The 21413-nt window shown below is 36.4% G+C and overlaps 1 protein-coding gene across 2 annotated transcripts in view; it reads left to right on the top strand.

The window, feature by feature from the left end:
* LOC123721041 (zinc finger protein jing homolog) overlaps positions 1-21413 on the top strand; it is a 133384-nt gene that overhangs the window by 87318 nt on the left and 24653 nt on the right. The window contains exon 1 of one of the 2 annotated variants that reach the window (XM_045678116.1): positions 7947-8161. The exons of the other annotated variant lie outside the window; for it this stretch is intronic. Coding sequence (XP_045534072.1) covers positions 8142-8161 — 20 coding nt within the window. The 5' untranslated portion in view covers positions 7947-8141. Of the gene's footprint in view, positions 1-7946; positions 8162-21413 lie in introns of those variants that run through there. 2 annotated transcript variants of the gene reach the window in all.

Below are 21413 nucleotides of genomic sequence, written 5' to 3' on the forward strand. Positions count from 1 at the left end.
CAAGATGTTCAGAACACTTGTTGATATCCTGTAGTGTAAAATAATAAGACCAGTCTATGTCACGTATTTTATTTAATACTAAGTCATAGTCTATGACATGTCTAACAGTTTTGCCAGTTGCTTTACATATCCCGGCGTTTCCAATTTCTAACAAAATAGGACAGTGGTCAGTGAGAGGCGGGAAAACCATAGTTTGCCACTTGTCGCGTGTCTTGATCATGAAGTGATCAAGACAAGTGTCTAGTCTAGTGGGGTGCGTGATGCCTTGTACTAGCCCATGGGAAGCCAAAATGCAAAGATATTCGTTTAAGAATCTATTATACAGGTTTGTGTCTAACGTGTTTATATTAATATCGCCTGTGAGAATAATTTGTTTACAAGTGGCTTTGCTTAAAATAGTATCTAGAGACATTAAGTATTGCTGTGGGTTAGCGTAGCATGGCGGGCGATACGAACAAATAATCGTATATTTATTACCTACATTAATCACAAGACAATTACCCTCGATCATATCTGGTTCGAAACAGACAGCGGTTAGGTTTTTATGTACATATACTACAATACCGTCGTTTTGATTTAGTGTTTTTAGTGAGTGGTATACCCAGTAGTCATCTAAGTTGGGTGGAGGCACATCTTTTCTTAGCCAACATTCAGTCAAGACTATAATGTCTAAGGTAATGTTAAGCCCAGATATGAAAGCTAATAGCAAGTCAAAATTACAGTTAATACTTCTAATATTTGCTGTAATAATACGGAGCATTTCGGAGTTGTTTCGGCATTCAAATAAGTGTGAGCACTGGGATACGTCGTCAACTAAGGTGCAATTATTGATGTTTGTGTCTAGGTCTGATGTAATTGTTGTAATAGAGTTAAATGCATTCATTTTAATATAATACAGTTTTCATAGTAGCGCATCTTTGCCTGAAATTTTTGCGCAGGCGTTTGTGACATATAAGAACAATTAGTGCAGACGCTTGAGTCGCGAACGAGAAGCGGGCGACGCAGGGTAAAATGCATTAGGCTGAGAGTAAAAAGGAAGGTCACAAGCTCTCCCTTAGCTGTTTATCTTTTTTTGTGAGGATAAGGCGACGAGGTGTGCGTCTACTGTATATGCAGCCAGTGAGTCCGTACAATCAATTTTGTGAATTGATTTTTGACCGCACATCGTTTATTTCGTTTTTATAAATTAAGCTCTCTCTCAAGACGTAAAAAACCTCATGGGATAAAACGTAATGTCAACAACTTAAAATGTAATTTCTGTCTGTAAAATTAAGGTCTAGTGTGTCATAACGAGGGCATTAAAACGTTTCAAAATTTTAATGGCTTAGTAACAAAACTCGTATGATGGAAACGGTCGTTCTTTTCAAATATCTTTCGATTGTGATAGTCCCAAAAGATGTACAACAATGGTCTGTCTGAAATAAAAGAGTCGTAGAAAAAGTTTTTACAAGCGCATAGATACGAAAGGAATAACAACTACTGCATTCTTTTGAAAACCTAGAACAATACTGTGCTCAATACGGATGCTTTTTTATCAAATTCTACATTTTGGTTGTAGGAAAAACTGACTTTGAAAAAACGCCTTAGTACAGAATAGGTTTAATTTTACATCACAAAAAATTCAGCGTGGTATTTTTTAGCTCGCTTTTAATTCATATCAGTCTTACCATAAACTCTATGTTTTACTTGCAATTTATCTCCAGATATTTAAGAGAAAACCGGGTCTTGTTGTGTTAAAATGTATTTGTTTATGGCATTTGTAATAAATGTCGTGATAGTTTGCTGTAATACAGTATAGGTAGGGAAGCACATTTCACGCTCACGACAACAATGGAGCATCGGCCCGATAGATAAAAGGCATCGTCTCTTCCCAAAATAGGGTCAGTTTGTAGCGCGGGGTCAATACGCGGTGAGCAGCCGCCGATTTATTGGTAAATTGTCGTGATTGGCCTCAGCTTCCTGTTAGTGACATGCTCTTTTTCACATTTTATTATTTTGTTCTTTCACTACTTGTTTGAGTTCATAAAAAACATTTCATAATTTCTATAAATAGTAAAATAAGAAACACTTTTTAAAAGACGTCGATGTTTCATAACTGTCAGGACTATACTAATATAATACTAGAGTTAATTTTGAGAGATATAAAAAAATAGCGGATGTTAGACTCGTTTGTTGTATTTAATACCTACGATATTTATCAGTAGTCATTTATATGTTATCGGCGATAAAAGCCTGCATGTCAAACTCGTTCGCCGGACGTGGAAAAACATCGGTGTTTCAGAACATTCATTAGCTGCCTTCAGACTAGATGGATCAGTACATCTAGACCGAGACCGTATGTAAGCAATTAATAAACTAGATAAGCACTGGATGTCGTTAAGTTTTATAATCTTAAATAAATGTATTTGAATTTACTTTATTTTTAATTAATTGTAGATACAATAAATTTACATTTCTTTAGATGAATTACATATTTTTTAAGCAATAGTAGATGTTAAAACGTGCCGTTTGTGAGTGCGATCGATGAATATGTTTACATCTAAACAATAGATTTTATTTTAATAAAGTTGGCAAAACAATCTAAATTCAATATTATTTTAATTACGTCACTTGTCTTAAGAATAACCCGGGTGCAAAACGTCCGTATTTTGTTTGGCCGATTGATTAATAAGTCCAACGAGACTCTTTTCTTTAATAACAAAAAACAATCTTAAATTAAACCACTATATCAAAGACTAGTAAATTAATGAACATATTCGTTGTCGAGTTGTAATTTTCAAGGATGGAGGTTGCTGTGCGCACGTTGGCACTCTAGGGCTAATCCGTTTGCAGCGTCGCGGCGTGCAGAGCAATGCACGACGAGGACGGCAAACGGTACAGTGTTAATTAGACGTGAAAAGTGTTGTGGATGGCTTCGGCGGCTCAGACGCCGACGTCATTGCGCCGTGTGTGGTCCAACCTTAATGTACAGAGTTTTTCTATAAACTTACACATTTGTGGCTTTTAAGTTTGACAGGGACAGTTTTAGGAACTACTATTTTATTGGTTATAAACAAACAATTAAATTAAACTTGATAAGATCGACCGATTTATGTTAGGTACTTGATGTATATACAAACTTCGTACATTTATAATAATTAACATTAAAAATAGTATACAACAAAATAACAGTTTTTATCAAATTTTCTCTGAGCAGATTTTTTCCTGAACTAACAATAAATGAATTTTGGCTGTTTCATTCAACGATACAAAAATGCAATGAAAAACAATTTACATGATCCATTCCTTTATACATTTATTCCCTTTGCAAGGTGGGGAGCTCGTAAAATATGCATAGATCCATATGGAGTAGGCGGAATAAGCCCGTTATACAGTCAATATCGCAAAGAGATGGCTTTCTAATCGCGCCCGAGTACCCTTGCACATAAATATTTCAATTCAGTGGAAAAATGTTCGCGAAGTAAGAGTCAAGCGCGCTTTAGTAGGTCACCGTCGCGTCTTAAGGCCGCCCTCCAGTTCTCGCGCCGCTCTACCCGCCGCCCTCTAGATAAGACGCCGCGGGGTAACTGCTACCCTCTCGAACTCTGACTTGGCACCCGACATCAAAGCGACGAATTATGTTATTACTTTATGCGCAAAAAGAGCCGAAAAACACCAATTTGAGCAGTACAATCCTCAGACGGTTCTGTCCCTTGTAAAATATTCTTCAGCCCTAATAGTTCCCATAGCAACGATTTTACTTGATGTGTACCTATACTTAATTGACGTATAAACTTTTTAATTGTCAGCTTAAAAATTCAATTATGAATTCATTACCTACTGTGAGATCATAATGTAACTAACTACTATCGTAAGATTAACTTTGAGACATGCGGCGCCAACCACGCGACACAAATTCACAGATACTTGTCATTATAAAGTACTCAAAAGATTATATTATATACAGTATTTAAGTATTATTGTACTAAGAACATAGTTTGAAAAAGACCAAAGTTTAAGCATTGTTTAAAATTAATTTAAATATATTTTTAATCTTCCCTTAAGTTGAAGTGCCGATGAAAACTCTATAATAAGAATATGTAATTACAAAAAATGTGGAGTCATTGAACGTTTGTAAAGTCGCAGTAAATCAATGCTAATTTTGCCGAATTCGCTTAGTATGTAAGCGAGGCGTCGAGAAGGGCGAGGAAGGACACGCCGGCCGTCAACCTTGTGTTTCTTACAATAAGGCGCGTTCACATAACACTCACATATGGTAGTTACTACCATAAATATACAGTTGAGTACGTTTATTTCCTACCCATCTTGTTGATGTGAAAAGTTAAGTGCACCTCTAGACTGACGCACACAATGCAGTCAAGTCGAAAATCTGTCATAGCAGCAAACACGTGCTTAATTATAGCTGTTATGGTGACAGTTTGCTGTATTATATTAGACTAAGTGGGTACCGAATTTAATTCTTTGACTCTTGCATACTGTTGTCCTGTGACTCGCGCTCACCTGACATGACCACGACAAACGATCTCTTTGTCCGACGCGGTTACATGTAACGAACAAAGCTCCCTCACCACTTACGTAACGCGCTCTCATAATATGTTACTTTCAATAGAATTAAACAGTTCAATTTTGTTTCTATAAACTATTTCTCATTTATACAAAGAAGTTAAAATATTGTGACAGACGCATAGCAATCTCTTAATTTGCAAACCACCTGCATAGATAAATTATGATTATTAAATAACTAACAATAATCAAATAAAATTATAATCAATGAAGAAGTGCAAAGAATGCAATTAATTATACGAAATGAATATTCTTTCTCACGGAGGTGGACACTGAAACTCACTTAGGGTCCAAAGTGCCAGCGTATGATAAATGATGTGACCCCGCCACAACGAGTTACCATTCCTCTTGGCAAGGCCTCGCGGGAAATATGACACCATCAGAAGAATTCGATAAAAACAACATCAAAAGAAAGTGCAATAATTTATATTGGAATAAATAATAGTACATAATGGCGGTGAATACATTGGTGTTGTACAATGATTTATGAACTATGTGGGTGATGATAAATGTAAATTGATTAATTATAAATAAATAAATAAATCCATAAATGAATAACAATCTTTAACTGTGAACTATATAGTATTATATTGCACAGTTATCAATTGTATTTTGTGATATTAGTACTAATTTGTTGCTTGAGATGAAGCATTTTGTCTATGTTATTGTTGATTGTTAATTATGCTACTTCTTATGTTTTATATCAGGACTAGCTGTCTCCCGTGACTCCTTCCACGCGGAATCAAAGATTATTATTATTAAATAAAAGTTTATTGTTGATTTAAATTACATCGTAACTAAGATAGTAAAAAAAATCTTTAGCAATAACATAAAAACTTAAAAAAACAAATAAAGGAAACGAAAAATGTAAAGCTAGAAGAGTACAGTAACCTTTGCACAGGATAATGACGTAACGTAGGTAGAACTTCGCAAGTTTCACATTAATTCGGAGAGGATGTAGCTGCGCGAGGTGTGCGCTACAAGACCTAAACTAAAGGATGCCGGAGTCAGTTCGCCACACAGCGACCGAGCGCCGAGAATACGCAAACAGGTGTCGGTTGCGAGGTTATATTTGCATATAAATAGAGTTCCTGCTTAACTGTACCGCTGCCCCGCCCGGGCCCCTCTGTACCTCCCGGCTGTGCTGCGCGAGCGCGTGCGTAGCGCCTCCCGCACGCACACGCACTGCTCGCCGCCGCTCCAGGAGATTCTATTTATGAACTGTGATGTAATTGCCACAGGACCGACCGTATCATTGGCCACATACACGCATTGTCTAGTCGAACGAAAAACTCGTAGAACCAAGAAATGAATGCATACTCATACTGGAGAAGAAAATGCTCGTCTGCTAATGCATAACCTTTATTTTAGTTGTGTTCCGTCTCAAACCGATAAGCTTCGTTATAGGCGTTTTCGCAGGCTGTGCGGCGCGATGCAACTTTTTCCACCTGGGAAGTTATTACAGTGCGCCGCTAGAACCGGTCGGGCCGAGAGCTAGGAAGGGAGGTCCCGGCATTTTATCGGTCCCTCATCCTTCGCCTCGCTATAAAAACATAAGCGCTTCTATCCTTCGGAATGAGACGTCAACTTATTAATAATTGAAATTGCGTTAGGCGCAGAATATCTAAATTGTAACTGAAGGAGCTTGGTTTTTTCGAGTCGCTAAGAATGTTTATAGATATTTCGGAAGTGACCAGTACCACGCCTCTTCCGCCGTTCATTCTAATGGCCTGCTCGTTACACCACAGCGTCCCGGAGCCGGCAATGGGCTGCGTGGGCGCAGGTGACATGCAAACTGTTCATTTTTTTGATGAGAGCACAGCTAGAGTTCTGTTATTCGAGACCCCTTGTTGTTTGTGTTCGTCGTTTTTTCGAGTCGAGCCGAGCGTTCTATGTGTACCGTCGGGCCCTTTTTTGCTGTGCTGCATCAACCGTCCTCAAAGGTTTGGAGTTTTTACGAAGGCGTGGGGGGTGGAGGGGGCGGGCGGTTGAAGAAGCGGGTGCGAGCGGTGGGGGGCGACGGCGGGCGGGTCGTCCTTGGCCCGAGCGTTCACCTTGGCGCGTTGCGTTGCCCCAGCACAGGTAACAGAGTTCTGCGAACTACGTGATTTCTATGGCTGTCCGAAAGTGGATCTGGAGTGCTAAGCTCGGAACTCGCTCGGCCGTCGCTAATCTTACTGGGAACTGTGAAATGGAACACTGCGCGGCGCGGGTTAGCTGCCACGTCCCCCGCGACGTGGTGGTCCTTCGCGCCGGATATTTCAGTGCTGCTCTAATTACTCACGACTTAATTTTATTTACTAATACCCCGCGTCGATTTTAGTACGGATATGAATCTAGCTGAGAGCTATAAAGCTGCATGTGATATTTCTTCATTTGTACGTACTAGAACATGGAATATTATAAACAAACTATTATGTTTGAATCTCATTGATATTTTTTTATTAGTTAAATAATCACATCTTGTGTAATACAACTATGAACCTCCTTTTGTAGACCAGCTTATGGAAGAAACACCCAAACTACTGGATATATCAATTTCATTACAATTATTGTTGTTTATTTTCCTCTTTTCCCTTTTCTCCGGAGGATAATGTGGACAAATATGCATGTCTGTCTCTTCTAATTCTTATACAACCGTTAAAGGAGTTTCTGGCTACGAATCGTAAGTAAAATGCTTTCTGAGAATAAAAGAGATAAGAAGTGAGTTTTTAAGTTGTTTTCACAGAAATAAGATAAATGCGATGATAAACTCGGTCGCGAGAGGGGTCAACCGTGAAAGTTTTAAAATTTAAGTTCCTTTGGTTTTAATGTTTGTCCTACCCACATTATCCACGCAATGTTGTCACGACAGAACATAGATACCTTCTAACTTGGATTTATACTATTTAGCAGTGGGCGAGCGCATCAGCGGTTCACAAGCACATCGTAGTGTATCACTGGTTTTATGGGCGATTTAGTGCCTCCAGCGTCGGCCGCGGCCACCGCGGACTGTGTGGGTTCGTTCAACTTGGCGAGCTCGCAACTATCGCGACATTGAGCTGCGTCGTGCGACTGCCTTTGTTTTTTCCGACACGTCGCGTCCGCTGCGACCGGGTCGCCCGTGTCGGCAGCGTGTCGACACCCGGCCGGCGTATCTTATCGCATTAGAGGCCGGACATAGGAAGGGCATTAAATTTGAACGATCGTCGTGCAGCGGCGCAGCCGACCGAGCGCCTCAAACCGGTCGGCCGTTCGTAAATAATGGATTAGAGGAGTGGCGGGGGGCGGGTGCGGCACGCACAGGGCGCGGGACGCGAGGGGCGAGGCGGACAAGCGGGGAGACTGCGCGCGGGTAGGGGCGCCTCCCGCTCCCGGCGTTTCACAGCTGTTGCGGCCGGGAGCGCAATGCATCGGCGTCCACGGCGCGCGCCGCTCGTCCCGAACCGTAGTGGTGTGGTAGTGAATAGTAGTGCAGAGCCGCAGTGTAGTGCGCGAAGCAGTGATCAGTGGCCGCAGTGTATGTGTGAGAGTGCGCCATGGCGTGGATGTGCAGTGCGCTGAGAGCAAGCAGCTGACCCGCCGGCCGTGGCCGGGCGATGCTGCGCCACCGCCCGAGGTGACTATCCCGCGCCTTCGCCCTCGGCCTAGCCCTGACTCTAGCCTAGGCCGGTACTTACTTGTCGTCATGACTCTTGTAATCGTCGGTAAGCAACGCCGTAATTATATTTTGGCGCTTTTTTGGACGAAGCAAAAAAAAGTATGCAGTCGGTCGGGCGGCGGCGATGGCTCCGCTTTTTTGTTGCATTTCCACAATGGACGTCGCCCTCTCGCTTAGGGGAGTTTTGTATAGATTAAGGCACAAGGTTTTTTTTTTTGTGACTCCACAAGGGTTTTAAGTAGGTGCACGTAGGAAATAACAATATTCCTGAGTTTTTACGATTTGGTGTGTGGTTTTTAAACATCGATCAAATATCCAACAAAGGATATTAACAGAAATAACAAATGAATTTTAGTTAGAAACATTTGGTATAATTTAAAAATAACCATAAATACACAAGTAATCGTCACGACTAGCTTATAATATTGATAACATCTGATAATACAGCCTAAGTTACACGAACATATGAAAATCTTACCTTATCTTTCTCCTCGTTAAAAATCATGTATTCTTTACTTGACATAAATGACAATCATAAATAATAAATATACTTTTTTTTTAGTGTAATTTGCTTCAAATCCAAACCAATGAATGATGATTAATAAATACAGTAACAAAGTTAAATTGTATGATATAAATATGCGGCATCAATCAACCGTTCCCGCAGACGTTGTCTCGTTTAATTAATTTTCCTTCAGCATTACGCACTACACCGCCAGTTGTAGCGTAATCGCTTGTATTACGCGAACTCACCGACTCATTTACTTTGTAACTGGAATTCCGCGTAGACGATACAATAATTCCAAGAATACGACTACGTGATTTTATTCATTTTTATCAGTGATAACAGCTTAAATTTGTTAAAATGCTTCATTTCACTGTCAAGATTTTCACAGAAATAGCAATCCTGCGCAATTATTATAGACCTGACGATGATGCCCTAAAAATACATTGTACACTAAATTCATTGTTAAATTTAGTATATTTTATATAATTATTACTATCCTTTAAGTTATTTGCTAACATTTTTTATTCTTCATAAATAATGATTTATTTTAGTTTTTCAAATACTCGCATAACAATTTGTCCAAAGCGTAATATACATATCATGTTTCCACATGCTAAAGTTCAACGATTTGCAAATGCCTTCGTTAAAGGTCAGGATGCGTTTGCGATATGTTCTGCAGTTGTAATGTAATAATAGATTCGAGAAAAGGGCAGGTGCAGCGCCACCTTGTGGTTAGCCTTCCGCACACATTGAATAATTCATCTATTCCTTATCTATCATCTAATACTAGCATAACTAGTAACGCGAAATGACCATGTCCAGCAAGGTAAAACTCGTAATTCTCTTTAAGGAAGTCATTGGAATTCTAGATGATTCCAAACCGACATCGCCGCTGTTGACGACGCACCTTTGTCTTTATATTATCCTGGTTCATGTAACTCATGCATGTTTCTCCGTATTGCCTGGCTGATTAGAGAAAAATTGCGTATTTTTGTATGCATTTCTGACGTGACCTAAACCCTAAAGTACCAATTACTGAAATAACGTGTCATTAATTTGGGAACCTACGTAAAGTTAGGGGTGACTAGGCTTTAATCAACCACGCTGGCCCAGTGTTACATCACAATGTTTTCCTTCGCCGTAAGAACGTCGGGTAAATGTACATGTAAATAGAAAAACACTTTGGTACATGGCGGGATTCGATCCCAGGACCTAAGGATTGCGAGTCAAGTGACCTCTGAGCCACTGACGCCCTCTTAATTACATGTATTCTCGATGTTTTATTTTTCTATTCAGAATAATTATTAAATATTACAATGACGTGGTAGTGTCTTGTATTTCCCCTTGTTTACCTTTAGTGATACTTCCAGTGCTTGTGGCATTTTCCGGTAGTGCAGGAATATATTAAACGTGTAATTGCAATCACGCAAATAATACTCACTAATTTTAGTACGAAATTCAGTCCGAATGATGAAGTTTACATAACAATGAGCACTAACATACTGTCATGGGATTATAACCTCTTAAACATGGATGTAGTTTATTGGAAAATTATATCTAAAAATTGTTAATAACGTAAAATAACCTTGTCGTACTTTAAAATAAATATGGATTTTTTTAAATGCTAAGTAATTCTAATTGTATATTTTGTAGTGGCAATTGAACTTATAACTATAGAGAAGTTAATAACTTTGCGCTTTTAGTGTTATTTGTTCTACTTACTATTTTAAAAATACGGAATTAAAGTCAAACATATGTTTTTACAAACTTGGCGGCTATTCATGATGCCAACATTTTGTGAAAATTTAATAAATATTTTCGTCACTTTTGTCTAACTATTAAAGACTAGGATATTTTAGTTTCAGGGTTATTTTACATAATATGTGTAAATAATGCCAATATTTGAGTTTTGAACATAAATATTTGAACATGAAGTATTATTATCGTTATATAAAAATTTATAAATAGTTTTTACGTTATGTATTTTGTTTCAAATTGTTTTAAATTATCTGGTATCAATAATTCTTATCTGGTTAATGAATTATTTAGAGTTTGTTTCATTAATTCTTTATGTATAAGGTGTTGCATAGTTATTGACGATTAAGGTGTCAATTAAAACGTGTTTTTTTTATCTACCGCCTCGCGAGCTTAATTTTATTCTGCTATTCGTTTATCTGTGAGTGTTGTTACTAGTTTTTTTTCTAACCCGCCTTTAACGGATTTATCTACAGTACTATTGAATGTTGAATAGAATGTAAAAAAAGCTAACCCTAGCTTTATTTTTGTTTCCTTTTGTGCACACCTTTTGGGTACAAAAAGGATATAAAAATATAAAGAAGGTAATTATTATATCGAAAACATAATACAAAAGAAAAAAGAATTTTATATTACACGGACCTTTTTGTTTCATATTTTAAAGAAGAAATCGCAAGAATATTGTTTGAAAGGTTGTATGAATATTGCAGTAACAAGTATATTAAAAATATTATTAAAGTAAAAACGGCTAATTATTTAGTATATATTGCGATTTTCACTTCATTTACATTTAAAGCATTTACTTTGCTAAAGATTTATAGACCTCCCAAAAGGTGCGTTATAATATGTTCAAGATAAGGATGGTCAACCGAATAAAACCGACAAAGTACTGGCAATTCTTTAGAAGGCCTATTACATCCTGTAAGGTTCATTTTATGCGCGACGGGATCAAAAGCTTTAAATGTAAATTAAATATGATATAAGAATTATCGACAGTGATTAACGATTATGCAGTGGGGCATGCAGCTCGTCGCTGCAGCGGCTATAACGCGATTTAAAAGCAATCTCTCGCCGCGCACGCTCAATTTCCTCGGAAAATGTTCACTGATACTGCAATTTTGTTATCCATTCGCGCTCACATCCAGTTACATGTCTATATATTCCATCTGTTTTATCTTATACTTTGTTTCTATTGAAATCTACCTAGAAATTATAAATATTTGGTAGGTTATAATTATCTTATTTATATTTATATAGTTTGTTAAACCGGTTCTTTAAATTTTGGTATAATGGCGAGTTATAATTGTTATATTTTACACTACGTAATCTATAATGTTAGACCGTGTTGCTGTAGTACGCAACGTAACGGATTCTATCAACAGCTTTATTGTCTATGACATAATTTATATCAACATGTCTCGCGCCGGCTATTGTTCTGCCTCAGTTGTCCTGAGTTATGACATACCTTTGTAAAATGACTGCGACGAGATAGTACTATTATGCTATCTGTGTTCACCAACATTAATATTTTAGTTATGTCGTTTTTCTCCTTAAATCTAATAGGGAGTGTGTTTGAATGTGGCAAAGACTAGTTACTAAGATTTTTCATAAATATATTTTACGACTGACTGTAATTGAAGCTTTCCGAATTGTAGAGGCGCAGCGTCTAACCTTTTTAGTTTTATCCTCTACAGCCTCAAATTATGGAAATATAAATATCGTATTTTACTTGAAAAAGAAAGTGAGATATGATTTGGGATAGTTTTTCGTAGCAAAATGGTGAAATAAATTGAAATTTTAACAAGCCTTTGTTTTAAATTTACATCGCTTATAACTTTAGATTTAACCAGTACTGCCATCTAGTTTCGTTATCATGAAACTATACTATTTTTCAGTAACTAGAAAAACTGAAGTTTTTCTTTATTTACATTATTATTACATTACTTGAAAATACTCTGGTTTAGGATATATCAGATGAATAAAACGGTTTCTTTTGTTATTTTTCAGTTTTGTTTCCTCTCTTTCATAATATTGATTTGTGTAGCCAAATAATTGGATTCGAAATTTGAAAACATACTTTGTTTTTAAAGACGTGAAAGCCAAGTTCCAAATTATTAGAGTCATAAATAACTTAGGGCGCGTTCGCCCTCGTAAAACTTAGAATTGTTGCAAACGCAAGGCCTGTGTCGTACCTGGGTCGCCGGTGTGAACGCAGCCTAGTTAACCGGGCAATAAAAGTATTGTTTGGGGGAGAGTTATAGCGATCGCGGTGGACGATTGTGCTCTGATTTGTTGCTATTTGTGAATTAACTGACTGCCCGCGGACATTGATGTCCTGATGGATTGTTTAATTCCAGGATTGATAGACTGTATGTACATTCATAGCTATACTCAATTCGCGTAAATTAGTCGTATTACATTTGCTTTTTTATTTTTATTGCTTTAATTTTCGAATCTGTTCAGTGTTTTGGAATTCGTTGCATTAAACACATTTTAGTTTTAATTTAACTGACATATCCTTGGTTTCTAAGATAAAAATCCCTGTGTAATACATACTGTCATCCCTCTCATTTATCATTGACAAAACAGAGGTAACAAAATGTTTTATACAAAGATTTTTTTGGTCTTGGCAACCAAAGTTTAATGCTATACCAGTAAAATGTAGTTTAGTCGTTATGGACTTACGTCTTTTGTGCTTGCGTTTGCGAATTGAAGTCGGTCAAACACAGGCAACGCACTCCCGTGCCCTTCCCGTTATATAATGCATGCGTAATAAGGTCGGGGGAATGTACGCAATACGCATGCACTGAACTCTGAAATTCAAACGTAACATTACCATACTTTAACATACAAACATCTCTTAATTTAATACTATAATATTGTTATTTTTTATCATGTAAAATTAAACTTATAAGACGTTACCCGGAATTCTAGGCGGAAACTAACATGACCCATCTAAAAGAAGTCGCTGCAACGATTCAAATCTCTCGAAGTATGCTCGTGTAATAAAAGTAAAACTGGAACCGCATCAAAGACCTGGAGAGTGTCACTCCGCGAGGCGGTGTCATTAAACACATCTTCATGACGTGCAGACAAAATGGCCGGTCATTGACCCCGAGCGTTTGATCGCGCACGACGCATTCGCTAAAAATACGCGCGCTCGCGACACGAATAGTAATTCATTCGCAGAACGCATTGCGTAGGACTCGTACTACACGCATTACGTTATATTATTGTCGTATTTTTGTTTGTTTATTATTTATAAGGGATTGTAAACATCTTCCTTCTTCGTATTTCAAATTAATAGGTATTCTAGCATTAATTTGTCATTGACATAAAGATTGTGAAGGGACCATGTAGACTTAATAGACGGGATGTATCTTTCCGTTGTCTGCTACTTTCTTGAGTCGGGCTTTAATTGTATTGTAAACCATAAAAAAATTAAATTGATCAATACAAAGAATCACTTTTTTGTCTATAAAATATTTTAGTTTTATTTTAAAAACTTGTACTATGATATTTACGTGAAGCATCGATATAATTCTGTAAGTAACGTGCAATAAGCTTGTAAATAAATCTCGCATCATATATTTTAATGGCATAGCTTTAAGCGAAACAAATGGCGGAATACATTTTTATTCCCACTGGTTCAATATCGGTAGAAGTATTAAAAAAATATTGCAGTCGAGCTTCGCCCGAAGGGACAGTGCGTGGCATCAACAAACGAGTGTTTTATGTTTTTATTACAGCCATCGGAAATGTAAATTGATGTTAATACATCGCAATAATCAGTCTCTATAAAACTTAGTGCAACGTTTGTCAGTCTACAGTACCTTGTTTGTAGACCCTTATATTTATTACACCAAACTTTTGGACGTATAAATTTACGATAGATAAAATGATTTAATTGGTTTTAATAATTAAGTTCAGATAATATATTTTATTGTCGAGCTATTCATATTATCTTTTATTAGCTGCCAGCGTTCATTTACATACTTTATGTAATTATTGCATAGCTGGTTTAATCGTTTTGATGTTATTTTTAAATATTGTCGGGGAATTATAAAAAAAAAAATGAGAAACGATTCAACATTGTTTTTATTTACATTAAAATAAAATAATTTGAAAGTTTTCGTAAACATTGTGGTTTTTTATATCGACACTTATAAATAAACATGGAGGTAAATTCGAGTTAACCTAAAACCGGTTTCATTCTCATAATGTTTTTTTTTCGCGCCCTTGATTTAATCTTATCAACGACTTTCCGGGAATGCAGTCCACCTTATGCTACTCGTATTTTATAGTTGTCATGTACAGTCAAAGAACTAATTTCGCTGACCATTTAAGATCAAATATCGTACAACGTTCAACAATCCGTCACCATCAAATCTATAATTTAGTATGTATGTAGAATAGACTAGTTTTCGAATTGCATTATATGCATCAAATATCATTCACTGTAATAGGTACCAAATAAACGTCCTCGACTGTACACAAAGCGAGTTCTCTGAATGCAAAGAAAATGTAAAGTTATTAGTGTTAATGTTTGAGATGGTATCTGTGCGTGAAGGAGCGTGATCATGGGGGTAATTTGTGGTGGGGTAACGAACCTTGCGCTTGCTCGCCCGCATACCCATTGTCCGGCGAACAATGGCGACTTGGCGTTACTGACCGCGACATTTTTGTTGCACCGATTTCGAGTTACAAAGTATGAAGTGTGTGCCGAGTCTGGTACGAGTTCAATACAAACCGGTCTCCCTTACGGACCTGTTAAACGAAAGTAACACGGCCCGTATACGTAATGTGAGGGCACTGCCTTGCAACGATGTAGTAGGAAGGAAGGATCAATTGAATTTCGATTGAAGTGAAAGAAAAGATGTTTAACTATCGTATTGAAGTACAATGAAAATAGTCGTACGTGTATGAAATATACTATAAAAATTTTTGTTAGAGAATAATGTTTTGTATAAAATTCATGTTATTTTATGTGTAGTATATTCTGGTATGTAGTAATTATTTTGACAGTTTTTTTTTATCTATAACTATTTAACTATATATCTGTTGAAATGTGCATTCAAGGCAAAACAAAGCGCAAGTCATCGTGCTGAGTAGGGCGGTGAGCGCGGGGGGCGACGGACGGGGATCACTTTCGCCCTGTGCCTTTCTCGCGTGAATACTATTGCGTTTGCGCGCACTCTTTTGTTTTATTTATATCAACTAAAGTGACCGTCAGAAAAAACATTATAATTTAGTGGCCAGGAGCATCTTTTTACTTTTTCAGTGAAAGATTTGGGTAACTTACGTAACGAGATTTAAAAAATGAAAATCAGTTGTAATAAGTTAATATAAATCAGAACATTTTCTCTTCTTTGTGTTTAAAAAGAAAATAAACAATAAACTTATTACATCACATTTAGGTCTGCCTTGGTAAAAGTATCATATTTAGAATCTCGAAGGGTGCATATCATTAAGCATACCTAATTAAACATAACTTAGCAATTAATTTAATGGGCGTTAGTTAGTTAACTATTAATTATATATGTAGTTAGTGAGTCGAGCACTTTACACTGAAGATATGTTTTTATGTTCATCATGTACTTCTATTGTGAGTGAGCAAGAGAGTTATTCTTTAATTCGGTTCAGTAGAATTCCAAATCGTATCTCACGAGTACCGAAACTTGCAATAAACTCATTAACATTAAAGTTAAATCATTTGGCTATTAATATTTTGTTTTTAAATTACCGTTATCTAGATATTTTTATGAATTAACATTAATTATAAGTTTGCATGTTGGCACAAACTTTGAGTTCATTGCATCTCTTTTTGCAATTATTGTAAAGTTTTATTGCATTGTCATTAAAGTAAATTTTTCTTTGTCTTTTTGAAAATAAATTCTTTAAACCTAACCTAAATAAGCTACTTTCGCACAAAGACGCCTTCGTGTGTCGTAGACATATAAATTATCGTGTAATGTATCAAGATAGTTATAAAGAGGACAAGCGGAATTCTTTTTAATTTGGCAACAGTCGTCCGAGTTACCTAGACCGCGTCTAGACGTGAATTTCCGTTAGAAAACACGTTGGCGGTTACATCGTGGAATTTTTTATATGACTTAAACACGCGTAGTCTGATAAAGAGATTCATTGACTGGATATTAATATATTGAGCATCAGGAAGATGATAAAATTGAACTTTGACCTTGATTCATGTTTATTTTTACCAATATTAATACTAAAAGGCAAGACATACGGGAGTCACAGCTGTTGGGTAGGTCTAGGTTATCAATTGAACATCATTTCAAGAATTTGCTATTTAGTGCTAGTATGATTTTTACTTACTAAAGTGAAATCAGAACGCGAGTCCGTGGCTCTAAACGAATCATGTTTCGTAAATGTATTCCCAAAACGGGTATAAAGTGCGTTACTTTTGGGCCCACGTGGCGACACTTGCTGTTCGCTAATTAAAAACCGGATGCTCACTTCCCTCGGCGACCACCGCACCGAGCGGTTCGCGGTTTCGTAACACTGCTCAACAATAGCAACTTTTTAGATAACTGACGTATTACCAAGATGCCAAAGTTTACGGTAACTAGTCAGCGACAGCCATTCCGACCATAAACGTAAATATTTTTTTCTAATGAAAAAGACACGTATTTAAATGTAAAATTATTATGCAGAATTATAGAGTCTGCCAAATGGGCTGCAGTGCAGATGCATTGACCTGCTGCAAATATAAATAGGTCATCTCTCGTCGTATTTCTTGCTATAATCTTCTTAATATCTTAATATTGTCGTTAAAATATATGTTTTGAAACATATTGACTAGTGACATAGAGTAAGGAAAATTAACTTATACAGCATTTCCGTAATGGTTAAATAAATGGGTATTAAAATGTTTAATTTATTTATAACTCATAATATGGGGCACAGAAATTTTAATGAACACGACCTTTAGCTTTAGTTATTCTGATTGCCACGTTATTAGAATATTCCGTGACCTGTTTAAATTTAACTGGAATATATCGTATTAGTTGCAGCAAGTTTTGCCAAAGCGGTGACTAATTATTAAAATGTTTATTTGTTTAAAGTACTTAATAACTTTAACATTACCATTTCTTAGATTTTTTTGTTATGGTGAACAATAACTTCATATCTGTGTCTTTGTTTTTCAACATATATTTACATTTAATTTGTAATAATAATTATATCAAATGATCTTGTTTACTTTAATGGATACAATAACCTCAAACAAAAATAAAGCAAAGATCTCGACTCTACAATACATGTGTAAATATACAATGTTGTGTATTTCTTTATGTTTGTTCGTCACATCGACGGGCAGAAGTGCACCGTTACGTGGGTGTATTATGACGTCACACGTCACTAGCGATGACAAAGTGCATTGCGTGCATGCTCCCGTGTATCACGACAGTCCTTTGTCTCGGTTCGCACGTCTGCCGCGAGGTCGCGTCGTCAGCGCCCGCGCAGCCAAGGTGACTGCAACGATTACTACATTTGATGCCCTTTATCTTTGTTACCACTACTACGGCATATCGAACGTAGGATTTATATGTGTTACCTCGAGTTTTACCTTAATTCTGGTTGGATAATTTTTTATTACTTATAGCGTAGAACGAATAAGCTGTAGAAGTATTAAGCTTCGTAATAGTTTAAAACTTTATTACCTGTTTTATTTAATGCGAGACGTAAGTTATAAATCTTGTTGGCGCAAGGCATGTTAACAACTTTTTTACCTTTGACTAATTGGGTGAAAGCGACTTTAATGCTAATTGTTAGGCGATAAACCTCGTTACCATAAAAGGACTGGACACTGTTAAACTTACTTAAATTCGCTTGTGCACAAAGTTTTAATTTATTTTTGTAATAAAATAGATTTAACACTTAAATTATTTAGTATATTTGTCAGTACCTACTGAAACTTTAAAGCTATTGCCGATGTTAAGTTATTAAGTTCATATTATGTGTGTCTGTTTTTTTTTTTTAATAAGGACCTCATTATGCTTAAATAAACCAAACAGCCGAATTAACGAATGTAGTCCTGTTATAAAAAAAAATAGATCTATCTGATATAAAACTCATCTCTAAGTCGGAGTGTTTTTTTCCGCTCGATTTCGTGTTATTCGAGTCGGTACAAGACGAGTCCGTCGTAGGGTCGATTTCCTTTTGTGTTGTAATGCAGCTGTGCCGTGTTTGCTCGACGTATCACCAAAATGGTTTTGATTATTCATTCCAGAATCAATACCATACCATTTCAAACATTACGATGGAATTTTTCCAATATTTTACTCCATACTTCCGTAACATGTCGTGGTTTATGATAGTGAACAAAGAAAATGAGTTTTTCTTTGTCCACGTAACTTTAATAGCTATTCCAATATAATTTTATTAACTTGTTAATTAATTATTGTTGCCTATTTCTTTGCAAGCACTTATAGCACACTAGCTATCGCCCGCAACTTTGTCCGCGCGGAATTAAAAAAACGTAATAAATAGCCTATGTTCTACCAGACTATATGTTCTTAGAGACTATGTTCTATATGACTATGTTCTGTGCTAAATTTCATCTAGATCCGTTGAGCTGTTCCGGAGATACCTTCAAACATACATCTATACATCCATCCATTCATCTCAACATTCCCATTTATAATATTAGTAAGATTTTAAGATGTAGCTTTTGGTAAAGTTGCTGTCAGTATTCAAAAAAAAATTGTGGTAAACAGATATATGTACTAGTTGTAGATATTTGACATAGCGAGTGCGGCAATGAGTTGTTAGGACACTACAAAGTTATCGGGAGTACGCTGTGCTCGGTGCGACGTCCGACAGTTTATAATTGTTTGTACTAGATTAGCTATAGAGTGACTATAAGCTAACAGTTTTGGACACGTCCTTTCGCAAATAAAAGGTACAATGACCTGAGCAATATGTTCTGGTGTGTCAATGAGTCAGACATGATGTCCGAGGCTAAGACAATTCCGTAATCTAGAGAGATATGTAGAAATTATAGATTTTCATTTGCCGACTCTAATTCTACATTCACCACAGATTTCTTTTATGTTCAATTTTATTTTGACATTTTATCAATTCTACCAATCGATCTTAATTTATAACAAAGAGAAGAATTTTATGTTGTCAAACACTGGATTAAAAAATTAATTAGTTATCATACATGTTTCAAAAATTATTATGCATTAAAATGCACTTTATAAACGTTTTGTTATTTCCATTTTGGACACCCTACCCGTGTGGCAAGGGATCGGTGAGCATCAGTGTGACCACACACGCGACTTGTTTGTATACGTTAATGTGAATGCACGGAAGCTTATCTGATTACGATATCTCTACATTTAATCGATCAATATCATACTCCGTATTATTTTTAACACACTCGCTTAAGTCATAATATAAGCAATTAAGGTTCAATATTAATCCATTTTACAGTTAGAAATGTCGTTAACCGAATCCTAAATGCAATTCGAAAGTCCGTTCTATTTGTTTACTTAACTGCATTTTTTCATCCGTTGAACAGTACCGATAGGTAACTGTTCGAAGAAATCGATTATTTCAATGCTTTCTTAGAAAGCTGTTGTTACAAGCATTGTGTATGTAAAGCTATAGTTACGGGTATGTAATATACCTCATCTTCAACCTGCCCTTATCCCTATTGAGGGTCGGCACAGTATGTACTACTCCTCCATACATCTCTATCAGCGTCATATCTTCGTCATATCTGAATTTACCCCCTTCTTACGCATATCCTCTTTCACACAATCCATCCATACTTTCTTTGGTATGTAATATACCTATTGAGGTTAAAGATGCAACATGATTTTTAACAGTTTGTTTTCGATATTCTATAGAGATATTATGTTTATGTGCCGAAATAAATACAATGTTATCGTCTTGTTTGACCTTAACTTACATCAAAATGTAAAGTCAAGGTTATTTCAGTTCAAGACATAAAGTTTTTTTTGACATATCGATTTTTGTCAGCCGCCTGGCCACATTTAAATGTCTTATTTTTATACCTCGCTCTCTATATAATTTATTTTTAAAACTTTCTCAATAAAAGGCCTGTTTTTTGTTCTCCATTCAGCATAACCAGTTTTAGCGAGTAACAGGTTCCGCCCCGTCTAACTTAACAAAGGACCACTTTATATTCCGTTATTTATATTGTTATGCTAGATTTATAGATGTCTGACTATATCGATACACCTGTCTTTCTTAACGAATTCTAAATTAGGGGTACAGGGTTCGAAATTGAGGCCAAGGCAAATATTAACAAATATAGAGTTAATATTAATACATCTGCGTTATTTTTACCCACTGACAAGAGGGTAATGGTTTTAGCGTATTTAAGATTGTTTTGTGCCTAGTTCCTAAACGATTGAAATGATTTTGACGAATGAGAAGTTATTTTCTTCCTCTTTCTATCTTTCTTTCTCCCTTGTTGTTCGTCTTCCTCCCTGGAAAGTCATAGGGAACATTCATTCACAAAACACATACAGTAGACGTAAGAAATAAATGGTAAATTTGTGAACAACAAGTTCGAATCTCACTCGCCTTTATTTTTTATATTGCTAAACATTTTCGATGTTTTCGAGAATAATCTAAAATAAAAAAGTGTTACAGTTTAAGTTTAATTTTAAATTCACATAATAGATGGCGCTGTTTCATCTATTAGTCGGGATTTTTTTAAATTAAGGTTAGGTAATCGCTTGTGTGGCTTTAATTTTATTTTCGAATTTTAACTATCACTATGGTAAACACAATCTGTACAAAGTCTTATTTTTATAGTACTGTGGATGAATGTAATTCAACCCACGGTGTCTGACCTTGTCTTGGCTCTCGTCGCCAATGTCAACACACACGAATTGTTCTCGCGTACCCTGCTCCGGGCATTGGATTACGTGCACCTGCCCGTTG

Source organism: Papilio machaon, chromosome 5, assembly GCF_912999745.1.
Source record: "Papilio machaon chromosome 5, ilPapMach1.1, whole genome shotgun sequence".
Taxonomy (NCBI): domain Eukaryota; kingdom Metazoa; phylum Arthropoda; class Insecta; order Lepidoptera; family Papilionidae; genus Papilio; species Papilio machaon.